Raw genomic sequence first — 15,013 nt, 5'->3', positions numbered from 1 at the left:
AGTGTTGTACGGTCACTCGACTTGAGCCGAAGTCATGGTTGCGGAACTTGGTAGCCTGCTCGCGGAACTCGTACCTGCATATAAGGGCAACTGTTGCCAGTACATTGAGATCATCTAATCATTACTATCGAAAGCATTCGAACAAGCGAAACATCAACATATCTATCATCTATAATCAGGAGTCCGCAATTAAGTATACCATACGTTCTAGAAATGAGTCCGGTGAAGAGAGAGCGTGATAACGTCGACAAGGTCGATTTGTTCTCAACTGTTACAAAATGTCAATCGGGACCATACTAGCCGAGAATGGAGCATACCATGCTGGGACCGTTAAAGGGATCTTGACGGTAGTCTACATGCGACACAGTCAGATTCACATCTCTCAACAAGCTTGAAAGTACATCACTTACCGCAAGTCCCTGTTTCAAATATATGAGCAACGGAATCAATTCAATTGGAAGCAAGGCCTCTTACCGAAAGACTTGTTTCCTTGTATTTCACGCTCATATCCGCCGCCGTAAGTCGCATAGCCTCTATGGCCTCATCAAGAGTCACGCTATACACGCCTTGGCTCGCCATAGATAGCTGAGCAGCCGTGATTGCTTTGACAGCTATGACAAAATGATTAACAACATAATTTTGACCGAGAATCCGACAACTGACCACCGAGACTGTTACGTTCCTACAGTGTTATGAGCAGCCCGTTGGACACCTAGAGTTTAACATTGTGCTCACGATACATGGAACCTGAACCAAGCCATCTATCGGGTCACACGTAAGACCCAGATTGTGCTCTTTCACAGGAGATAATCAATCTGCAAGATCTCCCAGGCAAGTAAATGAATTCACCTATGCCTATCTCGGCCGCCTAGAAGAAGACTTCAATACGAGATTGTTCGGCTTTCATAGAAGACTCACCTGCAATACGGTCTCGGGAGTGGCTAGGGTCAAAAGTAAATGAACCGAAAGAGCAAAAGATTCGGTAAGAAGCTTACCACCCATGCAGGCAGCGAAGCCAGCACTTGCCATGGAACACGCAACTATATAGTCGTCATTAATGAAATAAAACCGTCTACCGAACAAGACTCACCACCAACTTCTGCCTGGCATCCGCCCTCTGCTGCAGATATTGTGCTTCCACGCTTGAATAGCATTCCGATTGCCTATAGAAGAACCTGATAACTAACACCGCAAGCAGTGTTGGAAACAACATACAGCAGCCGTAAGCAGAAAGGTCATGACGCTCTTCTCAGGATCATCGCTAACAAACTGAAACGAGATTAGTTGACAATATAATGACAGAGCCAATCTACCCACCTCAAGAATGTATTTCAAGACCGCAGGAATCACACCTGCTGCACCATTTGTTGGCGACGTGACAATTCTTCCACCACTAGCGTTGACTTCGTTGACAGCAATTGCATAACATGACAGGAAATCCATAGCCGGTATCGTAGTTTTCCTCTGAAACACAGCTAAGAAATCTGTCTATAATAATCATAATAAGAGACTTACCGGAGGCACGGGTAACAGCGGATGATCGAAACTGCCCACCACTCTAGTCATGTTTGTTCTTCTAACGATCTTCGGAGCTCCAGACAGTGGTCTGTTCAGTGTGTTGTCCTTCGTCTCTTCAGTTTCAGGAGAACCGATCGTTCGTACGTCATTGGATGACCAACCTGACCCAATGGCCGGTAAAGTTGGCGAGGCGATACCACTATAGAATCCTCGCATCAATCGTCTGTACAACATGGGTGCCCGCCGACGAAGTCCAAGTCTTCCAGGCAGCGTCGGATCGACAGCAGAAACACCTGTCCGAATACAATCGTCCATGACTTTCCATATTCGAAAAATCTTTTTGAGACGCCTGTCAGCTTCTTTAGCATACATTAGATACGCATTTACTTTATCATGTATGTCACTCTCGGTATACCCAAATGATTTTTCGTTATCATAAACAATTTGTGCAATGGTCATCTAACAGGACAACCAAAGTTTGACGCAACTTGCTTGATGACAATGACCGCTTACATTATGCTTCTTCGTCAAAGCTAAAAGACTGTTCCCCGATTCAAAGGGATAAGGCGGGTGATCGCTGGTGCTAGGAGTATCTCCGGGTGAATTTGATGGCTCTGCTTCGATATGGGGTTCTGACAAGGAGTACGTTTGATGTAGCCTTGCAGCTTGAACGACCCGTTTATCGACACCCTTGTAAAATAAATTCTCATCCACTGTACAGCAACTAAAGTGAGACTTTTGCATCAAACGACTTCTTAAGCCCACCTTTGGTTTTTTCGTTAACAACAAAGCCGCCTCCGACGCTAAATGAAGATGAAGAGTTTTCGGACCAAGAAGTATTCCACACACCTGAAATACTCATTGGTAGCTAGCAGGTCCCCATCTTCTCCGAAGCAGCTGAATCGCATTCCGTTTGGGTGTGTCTTAAGAACTTGGTCCCAGCGCCACAACATATCGCGATCCATGTCATAATGGATTCGATGGTGGCCACCCAAGTAGAGGTACTTGGTTGTCAAGATGGAGTCATACCGAGACGGAATGGTACCAGTATCAATTGTTTCAGGATCGGAGCCTGAACGGACGATTAGCGTCCGAAGGTAAGTTAACAACGCGGGTGTCACCTTCTAGCCCGAGAAGGATGGCTTGAGGTGTATGATGGCTGTATCAAAATTTGAGTCAAACACGAAACGCCACGTAGGCAATAGGATAAATACCCTTTTCCTAATAGAGGGAAAGTGAGAAAATAAGGAATGTATCGAAACATGTCAACGACTCACCCGTGGCAGCGAGCGAACCGTATCTGGACCCAGTGAGTATGTAGGTACCACAAAAAGATAAGAAGCGCTGACAGAGTGATTTTGACCGTCTTCACCTACAAATAATAATGCCAAATGTAAGAGAAACGCGTGAGTGGGCCAAAGCAAGGCACCTTTTCTAGCAACTGCAGCTCCTTTAGATCATTAATAAAAATCTTTCCGGCGCGCATTGGGCCGACTGTATGAGACGAAGACGGACCAACTAGAGAGACGCTGGGCTGCGAAACGCGTGAAAGACTGACGAGTACATACCACCGATGCTAAACAGGTCAAATGCAGATATGACTGCATGCTCTGGTTGCTGGAGCGTCTCTGGAACGGCCACCCTGGTACTGAACTGGGATCGCGATGGACAGAATGGACGACGACGAGCGAAGAGAGGCAGGACCAGGCGGAACATAACGACGGCACACCGACGACGGTCAGTGTCAAGGAAGGGTCGCAACCTCTGATTGGTCGGAGAGAGTAATTGCAAATAATATAGTCTCAAACCTGATTGGCTGCCACAGACGCCTTCATAGGAACGTCACGTGGACAAGGAATTCCTCGCTCAGTGTTGCCGACGCCATTGTCCTTGGACCTTCTCTCCCATCGTTCTTCATCATCTCCACGACGAACCATGTCTTCCAGGACGCCACCGTCGTCTATGTACTCGTCGTCAGTACACCCATCTCCCGTACGGCCTGGTATCCCTTCCGCTTCATCTTCCACGACCAGTCTCCAGGCCTCATCCTCAACCAATACGCTCCCATCTGCCCCTGGTGTTGTTACTGTCGAAGCCTTCCTGGCACAGCATTCTGCGGCTTTCGATCCGAAGCTCGCTGCGCTTGAACAGTCGTTAAGTGAACGCAATACTCTGTCACTGCAAAACGCCCAGCTCTGGAAGCTCATTGAGAAACAACGCTCGGGGTACAATCAAATCCTGAAGGAGCTGGAGCGCGTTCGGAGCGAGCGGGATGGGTACAAAAGCAGGTTAGCCGCTGCTCACAGTTCCTCTCACAGCGACCGGCGACATCGAAACCATGACAGAACCCAGCAGCCTGTCCCAGCCCCGTCGGAAAGCCCTGTTCCTTCCAGCGAAAGTGGGTCGCTGAATGAAGAACGCGCCCCCACTACAAGACATGGTACACCCAGACATCGTTCCGACGAGCAAGGTATCTATCACTGTATTTTCTCTTCGTCTCCGTTTTAACGATTGTTGAAGCGACACCACGACTGCCAACCCATCTCCTTCACCCCATGAGCTCCCAAGAGCCCATATCTCTCAATCGGTCGCCCTTTGCCGATTCTCAGTCTGTGTCGCAGTTCTCTGTGCATACAGGACCATCATCTCTTCCCCCACTGGTCGTCCCTCCACGATCAGAATCTCTTCCTGTGCCCACCATATCAGCTACCCAGGAGACAGCACTTTTGCAGCAGCAGCCTCACCATGTATACTCGGATTCAGTTGTTAGCAGCAATGCCCATTCTCTCAATTCGACTACGAGTACACCGAGCCGGCCTCAGGTCTATACCCGCAAATCTAGTATCACTGAGAGTATATCAAGTGTCAGTACGGCTGGTAATGGCGCACCACTTTCGCTGATACCCCCACCTCAGCAGAGCTCTCATTCACCTTCGTATCACGCTGGGTTTACACCACAAACGGCCTCCTCCGGTTTCATATCTACACCAATACACACGCACCCAGCCCAACAGCCGAGTATAACCATATATAATTCCCCGACTACCCCCGTGCCACTACCTCCTCAGCCTCAGCCGGGTTGTTCCTCTGTGCTTTCTGTCGATGCACGGCAACTTTCACGAGAATCTCGTATCACTCTTCCGGATGAAGCGAGAAATTACATCGCAAATATGGTGGACTCTCCCGTTCCGAGTCCAAGAATGAATGATACTTTCACTGCTGCAAGGTCTTCTCTGGCTGCAAGTGCCAGTGGCGGTGCAACGCCAGATACCCAAAAGAAAAACGAGTTTCTTGACATGGATGAGGAGGATCCTCCGGATGAAGACGAAGAAGAGGAGGATACAGACGAAAGGGAAGTGCACGGCGCAGTTGAGCCGGAAAACCCGGGCTTTACTCCGGTCCAAGCGACATCTCCGACGTCACCACATGGCCGGAAAAACAAGCCTCGAGCAGTTGCTGAAGACTTTCCACTACCACCATCGGATACCAACTCGCAGAATCAGGCGCATGCTGTTGCCCAGGCGCGTGCCGCAGCAGCACTTTCGCCTCCACAGCGTCCCGGTGGCTATTATCCTGATCCTGACCAAATAGAGCCACTACAACAAGATATGCGTGAGACGCCCAATGTACCTGCGTTCCGTGCCCTTCCCTTACTCTCCTCCGATCTTCCTCGCACAACAATCAATGTGTCGCATTCCTTTGTTAGACCAAATGACCGTGGCAAGGAAGTTCTTTCATTCGTGGTGGAAGTTAACCCTGGCAACGGCAAGGACGGATGGAAGGTGGAGAAGATGTACGCGGACGTTCTGAACCTAGATCAGAGGGTGCGAAGCAGCGTCGGGAAAGGCGTTGGTAAGAAGATTGCGAGCTTACCGGAGGGTAAGCTCTGGAAAGACCATGCCCCGGCTAAAGTCGACCAGCGAAAGGTAAGTACCCCGCTAGATGTATTTGCTTTGACCGTTCAATGGAATGCAGGCCGTCCTTCAAAACTATCTTCAAACCCTGATCAAACTACCGGTGAAGAATAACGACGAAGTGATCGCGTTCTTCACGTCTGACATCATGCGCGAGATGAATCAGCCTGTTATGCAAGCCGGACACAAAGAAGGATATCTGACTAAACGCGGCAAGAACTTTGGCGGATGGAAAACCCGGTACTTTGTCCTGCAGGGTCCTGTACTGGAATATTATGATTGTGTATGTGGTTCCATATATTCATGCTGTCTCCGGTTTTAAATAAGTTTCTCAGCGCGGTGGAGCACATCTGGGCTCAATAACCGTCACAGGAGCCCAAATTGGTCGACAACAGCGGACGGAACGGCCTACAACTACGGATGAAGAAAAAGAGTACCGGCACGCGTTTCTCATTGTCGAAGCCAAAAAGGGCCAGGGGGGAAATCATCCACGGCACGTCCTGTGCGCAGAAAGTGATGCCGATCGTGACAGTTGGGTTGAGATGCTGGTGCGCTACTTTTCTGGGACATACAGCGAAGAAGCAATACCATATTCCTCGAGTTCCTCGAGTTCGGGACCGTACACAAACGGCACCACGTCAGCGACCCTGAGTGAAGGGACATCTGCATCGATATCTACGCCGGTGACTGTGCGGCGGCCTGTGCGAGGCGTGTCGAAGGACGACATATCTGTTTCCAAACAGGCTGCAGTGCCGATCTCTCGACTTGCGCCGGACGCCACTAACGCGAAGCTCTTTTCAGGTCCGGTGTTGCCGGACGAATACAGCACTATCACGCGATCCTCGAGTCCGTCGAAATCTGTTCAGGAAGCATCTCCTACTGAGCGGTATCCCGGGCCAGCTATGTCGGATGCGCAGAATGCGCGTCGCATTCTGGAACGAGGACAGGCCCTCGCATCAAGTTTACCTGATTCGTCCCCTCTGACAAGTGCCAATGGGGCTAGTGGGACGGATCGCTCGCAGTCTGAGTTGGGACACTATTCAGACGTGCCTCGAGCGACGCGCTCTCCCGAACGCCATCGCGAGCGAGACCACAAGTCGTTGCATCCGTCGCCTACGCCTGACCGCGACAGGGCTCCTTCGCCTGATGGGAAAGTGAAGATATCTGGGCCGTTGAATGGAGCGCCGATTCCAGCTGGGTACAAGTTTGGATCCGGGAGGGATCCGCAGGGCGAGTCGGGGAGTGATCGACGAGAGAAGGCCAAGTCGAGGGGCTTCTGGGGTTTTGGGAGGCCGAATGGTAAGTGTGTCATCGATAATTGACTGGGTTGATGAAATGCTTGTTCCTAGGTGCGGAGAAGCCGCCTTTACCGCGACCGGTCTTTGGAGTGACTTTGGAAGAGTCACTGGAAGTTTCGTCAGTAGCGCATCTTCCTTCGATTGTCTTCCGCGCGATACAGTACTTGGAAGCGAAAAACGCAGAACAGGAGGAGGGCATCTATCGCCTTAGTGGAAGCTCTGCTGTGATCAAGAATCTTAAGGACATGTTTAATGCAGGTGGGTGCCTTTCCAGGCTATACGAAAGGCACTGACGGCTTGCAGAGGGTGACATCGATTTGTTGGCTTCGGACGAGTACTGGGATCCGCACGCAATTGCAGGGCTTTTGAAAAGCTTCCTCCGAGAGCTTCCTGCGAGTATACTTACACGGGAGCTACATTTGGACTTCCTTGCGGTTATGGAACGCGATGACCCGCAGGAACGGGTTCGGACGCTGTCGCACCTAATCGCATCGCTGCCAATAGCCAACTATAGCCTCTTGCGAGCCCTAACTGCGCACCTCATCTTGATTGTGCAGAACTCTGCAGTGAACAAGATGTCGATGCGGAATGTAGGGATCGTGTTTAGCCCGACATTAGGCATCCCTGCTGGGGTGTTTAGCTTGATGCTCGGCGAATTTAATCAGGTGTTCAATGTGGGTGATGTTGAGGAGGAGCTGGGGGAGCTAGAGGTAGATACGCGACGGAACAGTCGGCAATACACTGATGGAGCTGCCGACGAGTTGCTGGGATTGGCTGGGCGGACGCTGTCGGCACCAGCGGAGAGCGATGGGGAATATTCGTCGTCGGTGGCAGACGATACGGACGGGGAGAGTGCGGTTTCGGGACCTGACGCTGGGACGCCGCCTGATACACCTCGACTGAGCAAGGCTGCGGGAGTAGCTGCGACGCGTGGGCTGAATGTTGCAGTGAGTGAGAGGGGAAATCGGTACTCTCGAATTGTCGGGAGTGCCCGGGCGCCTCCAAGTCCTGCGCCATCTGGCTCGCCTATACCGTTGTGATTTGCATTCTTTTTGGCTCATCTTGAACATTGTCATCTATAGCATTTTCGATTGTTGTGTTTATTCTATACCCTGTGCGATGTGGAACGTGTATTTTGTGTCACATGACCAAGCATAAATGAATTTTTTAAGCGCTGGCCAGCGCCTTTTTTTTTTTGCATCTCGACAACGATGGGCTTTCGCCACGCAGCTGTCCTAGGACCTGTATCATTCTTCCTAGGTGAGCAGAAAGTTGTATATTTGTGCGGTGCTAATCTAATTTGAGCAGGAATTCTGTCTATTTGCTTTACGCTGGACCATGCGCTTCTCTGGCGGCCTCTCACGGCAGAAATTATCTCGGACGGGTTTCAATTCTACACGACTTTCTTCAATGCGCCTACAGCGATTAAAGCGTTGCTACATGCCATGATGGGAATTGGACTGGTCGGGCTTGTGAGCAAGTTGCACAAGTGGGACGACAGTGCGATGTTTTTTGATGGGTCGTCACTGGGTCTCCGAACGTCTTTTTCTTCAGTCTTGAGAAACTTATCTTTCCACAGGTGCCTACGTGTTTGCGATCGCTGTATATTTGACTGTGATCATCCCTACGCTGCGTACGATAGCGACACCGCTGGAAGACGAGACTAGGGAGGACCGTATTGAGGCCATGCGGGTGCTGAGTGCTGCGAATGTGATCATTGTGGTGTGCCTTGGTGGGATCCTGGCGCTGCAGGTTAGTAGCTTTTCTGGGGCTGGGGGCATGGTGCTGAACTGATGGTGCCGCAGGCTGGGCAAGAGTGGGAACGGCGTGGAAGAGATTTGAAGGAGAAGAAAGAGAAAGCGGGGAAGAAAGAGTAGAGTGGAGTGGAGTGGAGTGGAGTGGAGAGAGGCTAGAACGGAGAGGGTGGGTGTTATTGTGGTGTGTTTGTTTCTGGTGGTAATTGGGCCGTCCATGGACCGCATCAGTGCATCAGTGCGAGTTTCTCACAAGCGTGGGAAGGGGTGAGATTGTAGATCTGTGATGCTAAATGGGGATATGGATTAACTCGGAATTGGATAATAAATAAATAATGGATCTAGATTCTCTGAAGAAAGATTGGAGAGAAATAAAAGGGCTGGCCTCATGATGGCTTGGAGGCACAACGATGGACGTCGACTGGTGTTTGACTTGTGAACGCCATTTGGTGCGTCCTTTCCTTCTTCTTGTCCTCCTCATCGTCCGAGACCGTTGCTAACCGTCTTGCAGAGCGGCTCATGGACGTATTGCTCCCCAGAATGCCAGAACAGAGGTCCCGCTAATGTACGGGTCCTGCCCTCCTCGTCCTCGAGTGCAGAGAGCGACGAGGAGCCCATCTACCACACCATTCACGACGTGTCGCCCTCGTCCTGGACATGGGAGAAGATACATGCATGGGCAACCGTGATCCCTGAGGTGGTGCCGGTGCCCCGACCACAACGCCCATACCGGACCCCAAAACTGCTTAGCCAGCGTCGGACGCCGCCCACCGTCGCGATGACCATCCCAGAGCAGAGTCGTTCAGACCGCTCCCTTCCGATATCCCTTCCAAAAAGGCCGGCCACCGTTCTAGCTACGCTCGCCGACCACTTACGGACATGGGCTGTGTCCCGCCCTTGCTTCCCGCCCCCGCCGTCACCGACGGACTCGTTCATCACCCTTTCTTCTATGCCCTCATCCCCTTCCTCGTCCCAATATGAGGAAACCGCCTCACTGCCCATCAAATACCGCCCCCAAGACGAGCGTCCGCCGCCCCAGACCCGCTTCCTCCACCAGCCCCCTTCTCGCCATCCCCAGGTTCGTCTACGTGACGACCACCATGCTGCCTTTCGTATGCGGGGTCGCAAACCCCGTTCATAACACACACCTCTGCATTGCATCTCTGTTTTGGAATGGACTAGCTCTTTCTTGATTCTACCGGGTATCCCCAGTATATACTACACAATAGACAGCACGGATATGTATGATATGTAGCCTTGTACACCAGCATTGACAATACAGCTCACTTCCATCAGACACCTATCAGCATTGCTTCCGTCGTTCTGTGCATCTTCGACGGTCTAGACGGCCAATCCTTCACTACCACCACCACCTGTATTATTAATTAACTCCGTTACATACCATCTTCAAATTTTATCCCAACCCAAACGCCACCCGCCTCGTCACCCCGCCTCCCTAACTGTTTATAGCTAGCCCTTGTCCTAAATCACCGGACAACTTATCTCAAATAGAAATTACCGGTTCAGCTAACCCCCCTCCCCCCCTCCGGTAACTAAACACTACCGCATCTGCCAGGGCAATCCCAAGGGGAAAAACAATCAGACACCCGACGCAGATACCTCAACCAGGATACATACATGCCACTTGACGCTGTCTCGGTGCCGCAATATTACACCACCCCAAACAGTGCCACAATTTTTAAAAAAAAAAAAAAAAACCCACCCACCTGAACGTTCCTAGGCGCTAGCGCCTAGGACGATTGTCCCTCTTTGGACTTCGGTGCCGCACCACTTTCGAAACCCAGGGAAGAATGCGATAAATTCTGAAATTCATCACCATAATTCAAATCCACGGTTGTCGCCGCGCACAATCGGCACCGCCCCATCAAAGTCCAACAGAACAATTCCTAGCTACCAACCTGGAACGCCCTGGAAAACGTACTACACAAATTCGGTCCCGCGAACAGTGCAATCCAAATGCAATCCAACTCAGGGAAGCATAATATTTGCAAGGAACAACCCGACCCGATTCCAATGATTTGGTTTCCACTGGCCTTTTCTAGCTCAAGAGCGCACACCTTCGAACTTTGTAAGTAAATACTCTGTGTCATACCCAGGGCGGGTCGAGGCGTGATCCACTGAGACGGCCTTACATAAATGGTTCAGTACCGCCTTCAAGGTAACGGGTGGCCTGGCTCCCCCCCCCCCCCCCTCCCTCGCGGATCATATTAATTTTACTGCAGAGGAATAATTGTCCGGTCACCAGACTACGGAAGTCGGTACGAAAGACGTTCGGATGGTCGGAACGGCGCTCGAAGGGGAGGCCCGACGTCCGACGTCTTTCTGTAACGTCGGCTCACGGACCGAGCTGACTCAATAGTCGGTGCACCCACCCACAAATGTCGCAAACTATGCTTTTACGAAACGGTATTTTCTCCAAGTAGCTAGAGAATTCCAACTTGGCAACAACCAACTTACTGTCACTTGACCTGATAATTCAGTTTTCTGCGTTGAACAACCCAAATAGGCATTATTATACCTCCGCCTTTGTTTGTACCTGTCTTTTTCACAAGCCTTTCGACTTTGCTCTCATCGTTGTAAAGAACAAAAAAAAAAAAACACGGTCCCCGCTCGCTGTTCACCATGGTGCCCTTCTACCCTCGTTATTATTCCCTGGCCAGCATGCTCACTGTTACCTGCAGCCTCCACCAAAATCAAAAGGGGGCAAAATGCTCTCCCTGATCAACTGGCGTCTCAAGGTCACCATCAATGACGGACGCGCGCTCACCGGTCAGATGCTCGCATTCGACCGGCACATGAACCTTGTTCTTGCAGATTGTGAAGAGTTCCGTAGGGTACGAACAAAGAAGAAAGACGCAGGTGAGGTGGGCTCTGGTCAGGAGCAGGAGATCAAGCGCACCCTTGGACTTGTCATTCTTCGCGGCGAGACTGTCGTCAGCATCAGCGTGGAGGGACCACCGCCCGTCGTTGATGAGGATAAGAAGAATGCTGTATGGTTTACTCGTCCCTGCGCCTGGACTTTCTTACCTATTCAGCCGCCTTTAGCTACCCGTTGGTCCAGGTCGCGGTATGCCTGCGGGTCGTGGTATGGGCATGATGCCCCCGAGTGCGTATCCCATTTTTTTTGGTTTTACTTGCAACTCGATCATGACCATTTGTAGTTGGCCAGCCGCCGATGCGTCCACCAATGGGCTTCCCCCCTGGCGGCATGCCAGGTCCTCCGCCTGGTTTTCGACCCCCAGGCTTCCCTCCTGGTATGCCTTTCCCTCCTCCTGGGTTCACCGGTGCTCCTCCTCCTGGGTGTGTTTTCTGTCTTTCCGAATCGTCTTTGGCTGACCCTATTATGCTCAGCTTCCAACCGCCTCAGTAGCATGGTGGTATAGTTTTGCTTGGATCTGTTTTTGTCTTCAATGTAATCTCAGTACTCGGTGCTTGTTTTCCGCAATGCAAAAGAACCCGTTGTTCATGTTTTTGCTTCACGTGGTCGTTTTCTATTTCCTTTTCCCTCGACTCCGGCCTCTGCGCCCCTTCCCAAAATTGTGGACGTCCAGATCGTGACTGGCCCTCAGAGTCTATCGCCAGGAACGTCCCCTTTAATGGCGAAAGGTACCGCCATCGACCTCGAACACTTGCTCTACTTGGCTACAATCTGAACCTAAGCTGCTTCTGTCGATGCTCAGCGGTAGCGGTACCGATGTTACTCTCCATAAATGAATAGAATAGACTGTTTCCCGTCGATGAACCTAGTACAATCATCCTTCAAGCTGCTAGTGCTCTGGTGTAGTCCCCTCAGTAACCCTGTTGATCTAGCTGCGGGTCGGCGTCCTCGCGTGAAGCCATAAAGACCCCCCCCCGATTCTCTTGATCTACACTATGAATAGCTAGCTATAAAAGTTCCTGGAAGGCATTCCATCCGCTACGGTTCTCATGCAATAGAGGAGACTCCCGGATCGCCTTAGACCCGGGTCGGGCAGACGGTGTTTTCCCATCGCCAGACAAACACCGACAGCACTCAACTGATTAGCTCGAGATCCTACTGCGGTGCGGTCTCCGCCGTCCGGAGAAGATCAGTCTTCACAACTCGCGGTACGTACCCAGGCCTCTTGAGAATTCGAAGGTGGGACCATGAGTAACGGTTCACACACCATCAGCTTCCCTGTTCATGAGTAGCAAATCAGGACGTCTTCTTGGTCTTCTCATTCACTTGCACGCAGGAATAGCCTTGGATACGGAAATACTAAGCATCACCCTACTAGAGTTAAATATACCGGCACTATGTACACTACAGTCCACCGCCTCTCCGAGATATTGGACACTAAAGAGCATCGCCTTCCTGCTTGGATACTTCAACAGCATACCCTCGCATCAAGGTTCTCTCACGTACATCATACTCTGGTCTTTCGTCTTCTTTCGATGATGATGATGATGATATACAACTTGCCCTTGGAAACCGACACGCCGTAAACGCGAAGAATGACGGCAGGCCCAGCAATCAGTCTAGGTGCCATAAGCTCCTCCCGCACGAGTTGAATGGGTGTACAATGTTGATCCATATGTCCGCATTCAGCTGGAGAGTTAGATCGGCCTCATACAGGCAGGACCCACGTCCGCGATATCGGAGAAACGGGTGCAAATCTTCGAAATTCGTGTAGAAAAGAACAGGCTACGTGACCTGATCATTGGGTTGAAATTTTCAAAACAGCTCCCAAGTGAGATCTAGCTGTATCTGAATCGAAGAAACTGAGCGTTGATCGAGGAATCGCACTGTGTGAGAATTGCATTCTCGGATTGATCAGAATGTTGACATGAGAATGTTGAAAGAGCCCCAACTTTATTCTGGACAAATGAAGAAAATTTCCAGTCCAGCTATTCGTAGCCGATATTCCAGTGTGTGTGAACCTTCCAGCTTCACGCAGAGAAGGGAGGGAAACGGGAGGGAGATCCTAGTGATCCGAAACACAGCCACCCGATCCGAATTCCTATTTCGCGCCCCGTATTCCTCTCGATAACGATTTGGATTTATATAGAACGACTGGAAAGAGTTCTCCTTCAAAGCAGCCAATAAAATTCTATCTGGAGGAAGCGATTTCTTGGTGGCACCCGACACAACTTTCACACTGTCGATTTCGTCGGAATTCGCACTTGACCATCTTCTCTGATCGAAATAAAGTTGTACAGACCAGGGTACATATTTCACTGACTCACGTCACCCCTCACGCTTGCAATCCAATCGTTTGAAAATATCAGCCAATGGATGGCTTGAGTTAAGCAAGTGTCTCATCCAACGCCAAAATTTTGGGCTCGACATGAACTAGTTGGGGTTTTCCAGGGAATTCAAGAAGACTATTTTGTTCCAACAGTAATAATCTCGCAATCTGCCAGACCCAGCAACCTTTTAAATTTAAAATTCGTTCATCGTTCATCCAATCTCTGCAAAATGATTTCGAGATTCAAGTCAGTCAAGTTACAGGTTGTGTACTATCCCGTAATGTGGCGAGTCTCGTCAGTCATCTACATTGCAATTGGTGCACGAACATGAACAGCTTTTGAATTTAGGATGGATAACAGCTGATCTTTTATTTTACTCTGTCGTGCGCACCGCAGCCATACTTGCCTATAACTGACCCACTTTTAGTGCCATTTAAGCGGATCCCATCGTCCACTGGGGCGGAACAGCGGCACGACCTTTGCTATTCACTCTCGTGATCATATTGGTAACTGCCGTAAAGGCCTTGCACATACTTCGTGTAGAGTATATATATCGCCGCTAGTTATCGTACTCATCACAGCAACAAAACACTTTCAAGATGCAGCATCCAAGACTACTGTGGAACCACGCTACCATCAAGTTCGAACTTTAAAAAAAACATGATCCACCCACGAGCCCGCAAAAGTACTTACGTTGTAAGGAAACAATTCCGCCCATATTACCGATCGGGATGTCCGAGTTGGGTGGAGAACGGACTGAGGTTGCAGGTTGATGTAGCTGTTGAAAAGACAATCAGGCATGTCGTCATGCTGCCTATCGTAAGAATCTATGCAAGATCCAGATAAATACTATAGTGTAAAGAGATAGACATCAATATATCATAGATTGGCCGCCCTTGACTTTATAAGACAAAAATACAAATGAAAGTAGACTCCTCACTACTGGCAGCAATGAACCTCAGAGGAACCGCCCTCATCTCGGCCCCTGATCTGATCGCTAGTGTCTTTTCAATTTCTCCATCAATCGCACACGATTCTAGCTAGGTCAGTGCTCAAGCGTTCATTATTGGTATTTACCATATCCAAGTCTCTGTAGCTTGTACCGCGCCCTGGGTTCCTCCCCTCTCTTTTCAATTGCTTCGTCGTTTGTAGCCGCCATTGTTTTTATGTCGCCTATTCACCGCTCAGCTGCAGCTTATTTCAGAAAGAATGGAACGTCAATTTTTCACTGGCTGAGGAGGCTCGGGTGTGACCCTAGCCGAAACAAAGTTGCCAAGCTTCCCGTTCACGTTCCTGCCAA

General features: G+C 50.2%; 5 protein-coding genes across 5 annotated transcripts; 4 read left to right on the top strand and 1 right to left on the bottom strand.

Annotated features, from left to right (window-relative positions):
* Nucleotides 1-83: 83 nt before the first annotated feature.
* On the bottom strand, nt 84-3,300 carry BT62DRAFT_972304 (L-serine ammonia-lyase). The gene is made up of 23 exons (XM_043189069.1): nt 3,087-3,300; nt 2,948-3,036; nt 2,868-2,890; nt 2,796-2,818; nt 2,733-2,739; nt 2,640-2,677; nt 2,368-2,590; nt 2,284-2,321; nt 2,032-2,231; nt 1,906-1,977; nt 1,516-1,854; nt 1,318-1,464; nt 1,216-1,269; nt 1,091-1,163; nt 996-1,040; nt 919-941; nt 850-868; nt 736-794; nt 664-682; nt 475-611; nt 411-419; nt 318-352; nt 84-268 (listed from the first exon to the last, which is right to left on the bottom strand). The coding sequence occupies exons 1-23, from the start codon at nt 3,232-3,234 to the stop codon at nt 265-267; spliced, it is 1,824 nt and encodes a 607-aa protein (XP_043037180.1). The 5' UTR covers nt 3,235-3,300; the 3' UTR covers nt 84-264.
* An 85-nt stretch (nt 3,301-3,385) lies between these two features.
* BT62DRAFT_934915 (RhoGAP-domain-containing protein) lies at nt 3,386-7,912 on the top strand. Its single transcript, XM_043186820.1, has 6 exons — nt 3,386-3,988; nt 4,039-5,444; nt 5,494-5,715; nt 5,768-6,731; nt 6,782-6,988; nt 7,034-7,912. The coding sequence occupies exons 1-6, from the start codon at nt 3,454-3,456 to the stop codon at nt 7,768-7,770; spliced, it is 4,071 nt and encodes a 1,356-aa protein (XP_043037179.1). The 5' UTR covers nt 3,386-3,453; the 3' UTR covers nt 7,771-7,912.
* A 29-nt stretch (nt 7,913-7,941) lies between these two features.
* BT62DRAFT_1078406 (uncharacterized protein) lies at nt 7,942-8,795 on the top strand (the record flags this gene model as incomplete). The annotated part of the gene is made up of 4 exons (XM_043179386.1): nt 7,942-7,990; nt 8,039-8,260; nt 8,310-8,482; nt 8,536-8,795. 4 exons carry the CDS (start codon nt 7,942-7,944, stop codon nt 8,605-8,607), a joined length of 516 nt encoding a protein of 171 aa, XP_043037178.1. The 3' UTR covers nt 8,608-8,795.
* Nucleotides 8,796-8,889: 94 nt separating this feature from the next.
* On the top strand, nt 8,890-9,829 carry BT62DRAFT_995928 (uncharacterized protein; the record flags this gene model as incomplete). The annotated part of the gene is made up of 3 exons (XM_043190553.1): nt 8,890-8,933; nt 8,996-9,562; nt 9,740-9,829. Exons 1-3 carry the CDS (start codon nt 8,895-8,897, stop codon nt 9,827-9,829), a joined length of 696 nt encoding a protein of 231 aa, XP_043037177.1. The 5' UTR covers nt 8,890-8,894.
* A 1,260-nt stretch (nt 9,830-11,089) lies between these two features.
* On the top strand, nt 11,090-12,236 carry BT62DRAFT_953414 (Sm-like ribonucleoprotein). Its single transcript, XM_043188265.1, has 5 exons — nt 11,090-11,130; nt 11,187-11,495; nt 11,551-11,611; nt 11,667-11,805; nt 11,857-12,236. The coding sequence occupies exons 1-5, from the start codon at nt 11,128-11,130 to the stop codon at nt 11,873-11,875; spliced, it is 531 nt and encodes a 176-aa protein (XP_043037176.1). The 5' UTR covers nt 11,090-11,127; the 3' UTR covers nt 11,876-12,236.
* Nucleotides 12,237-15,013: the final 2,777 nt, after the last annotated feature.

This window comes from Guyanagaster necrorhizus (genome assembly GCF_019112545.1).
Source record: "Guyanagaster necrorhizus MCA 3950 unplaced genomic scaffold BT62scaffold_22, whole genome shotgun sequence".
Classification (NCBI taxonomy): domain Eukaryota; kingdom Fungi; phylum Basidiomycota; class Agaricomycetes; order Agaricales; family Physalacriaceae; genus Guyanagaster; species Guyanagaster necrorhizus.
This window is presented reverse-complemented; position numbering and strand designations above follow the sequence as displayed.

What these genes read in the sequence shown, in the direction of transcription:
- BT62DRAFT_972304 (XM_043189069.1), bottom strand. Translation starts at nt 3,234, where the DNA reads ATGTTCCGCCTGGTCCTGCCTCTCTTCGCTCGTCGTCGTCCATTCTGT. An exon ending in TGTTAACGAAAAAACCAAAG is followed by an intron (nt 2,232 to 2,283) that starts GTGGGCTTAAGA and finishes GTTGCTGTACAG; the next exon opens with TGGATGAGAATTTATTTTAC. An exon ending in ATGCCAGGCAGAAGTTGGTG is followed by an intron (nt 1,041 to 1,090) that starts GTGAGTCTTGTT and finishes ACGACTATATAG; the next exon opens with TTGCGTGTTCCATGGCAAGT.
- BT62DRAFT_934915 (XM_043186820.1), top strand. Translation starts at nt 3,454, where the DNA reads ATGTCTTCCAGGACGCCACCGTCGTCTATGTACTCGTCGTCAGTACAC. An exon ending in TACTGGAATATTATGATTGT is followed by an intron (nt 5,716 to 5,767) that starts GTATGTGGTTCC and finishes TAAGTTTCTCAG; the next exon opens with CGCGGTGGAGCACATCTGGG. An exon ending in GGGTTTTGGGAGGCCGAATG is followed by an intron (nt 6,732 to 6,781) that starts GTAAGTGTGTCA and finishes GCTTGTTCCTAG; the next exon opens with GTGCGGAGAAGCCGCCTTTA.
- BT62DRAFT_953414 (XM_043188265.1), top strand. An exon ending in ATGAGGATAAGAAGAATGCT is followed by an intron (nt 11,496 to 11,550) that starts GTATGGTTTACT and finishes AGCCGCCTTTAG; the next exon opens with CTACCCGTTGGTCCAGGTCG. An exon ending in TATGGGCATGATGCCCCCGA is followed by an intron (nt 11,612 to 11,666) that starts GTGCGTATCCCA and finishes GACCATTTGTAG; the next exon opens with TTGGCCAGCCGCCGATGCGT.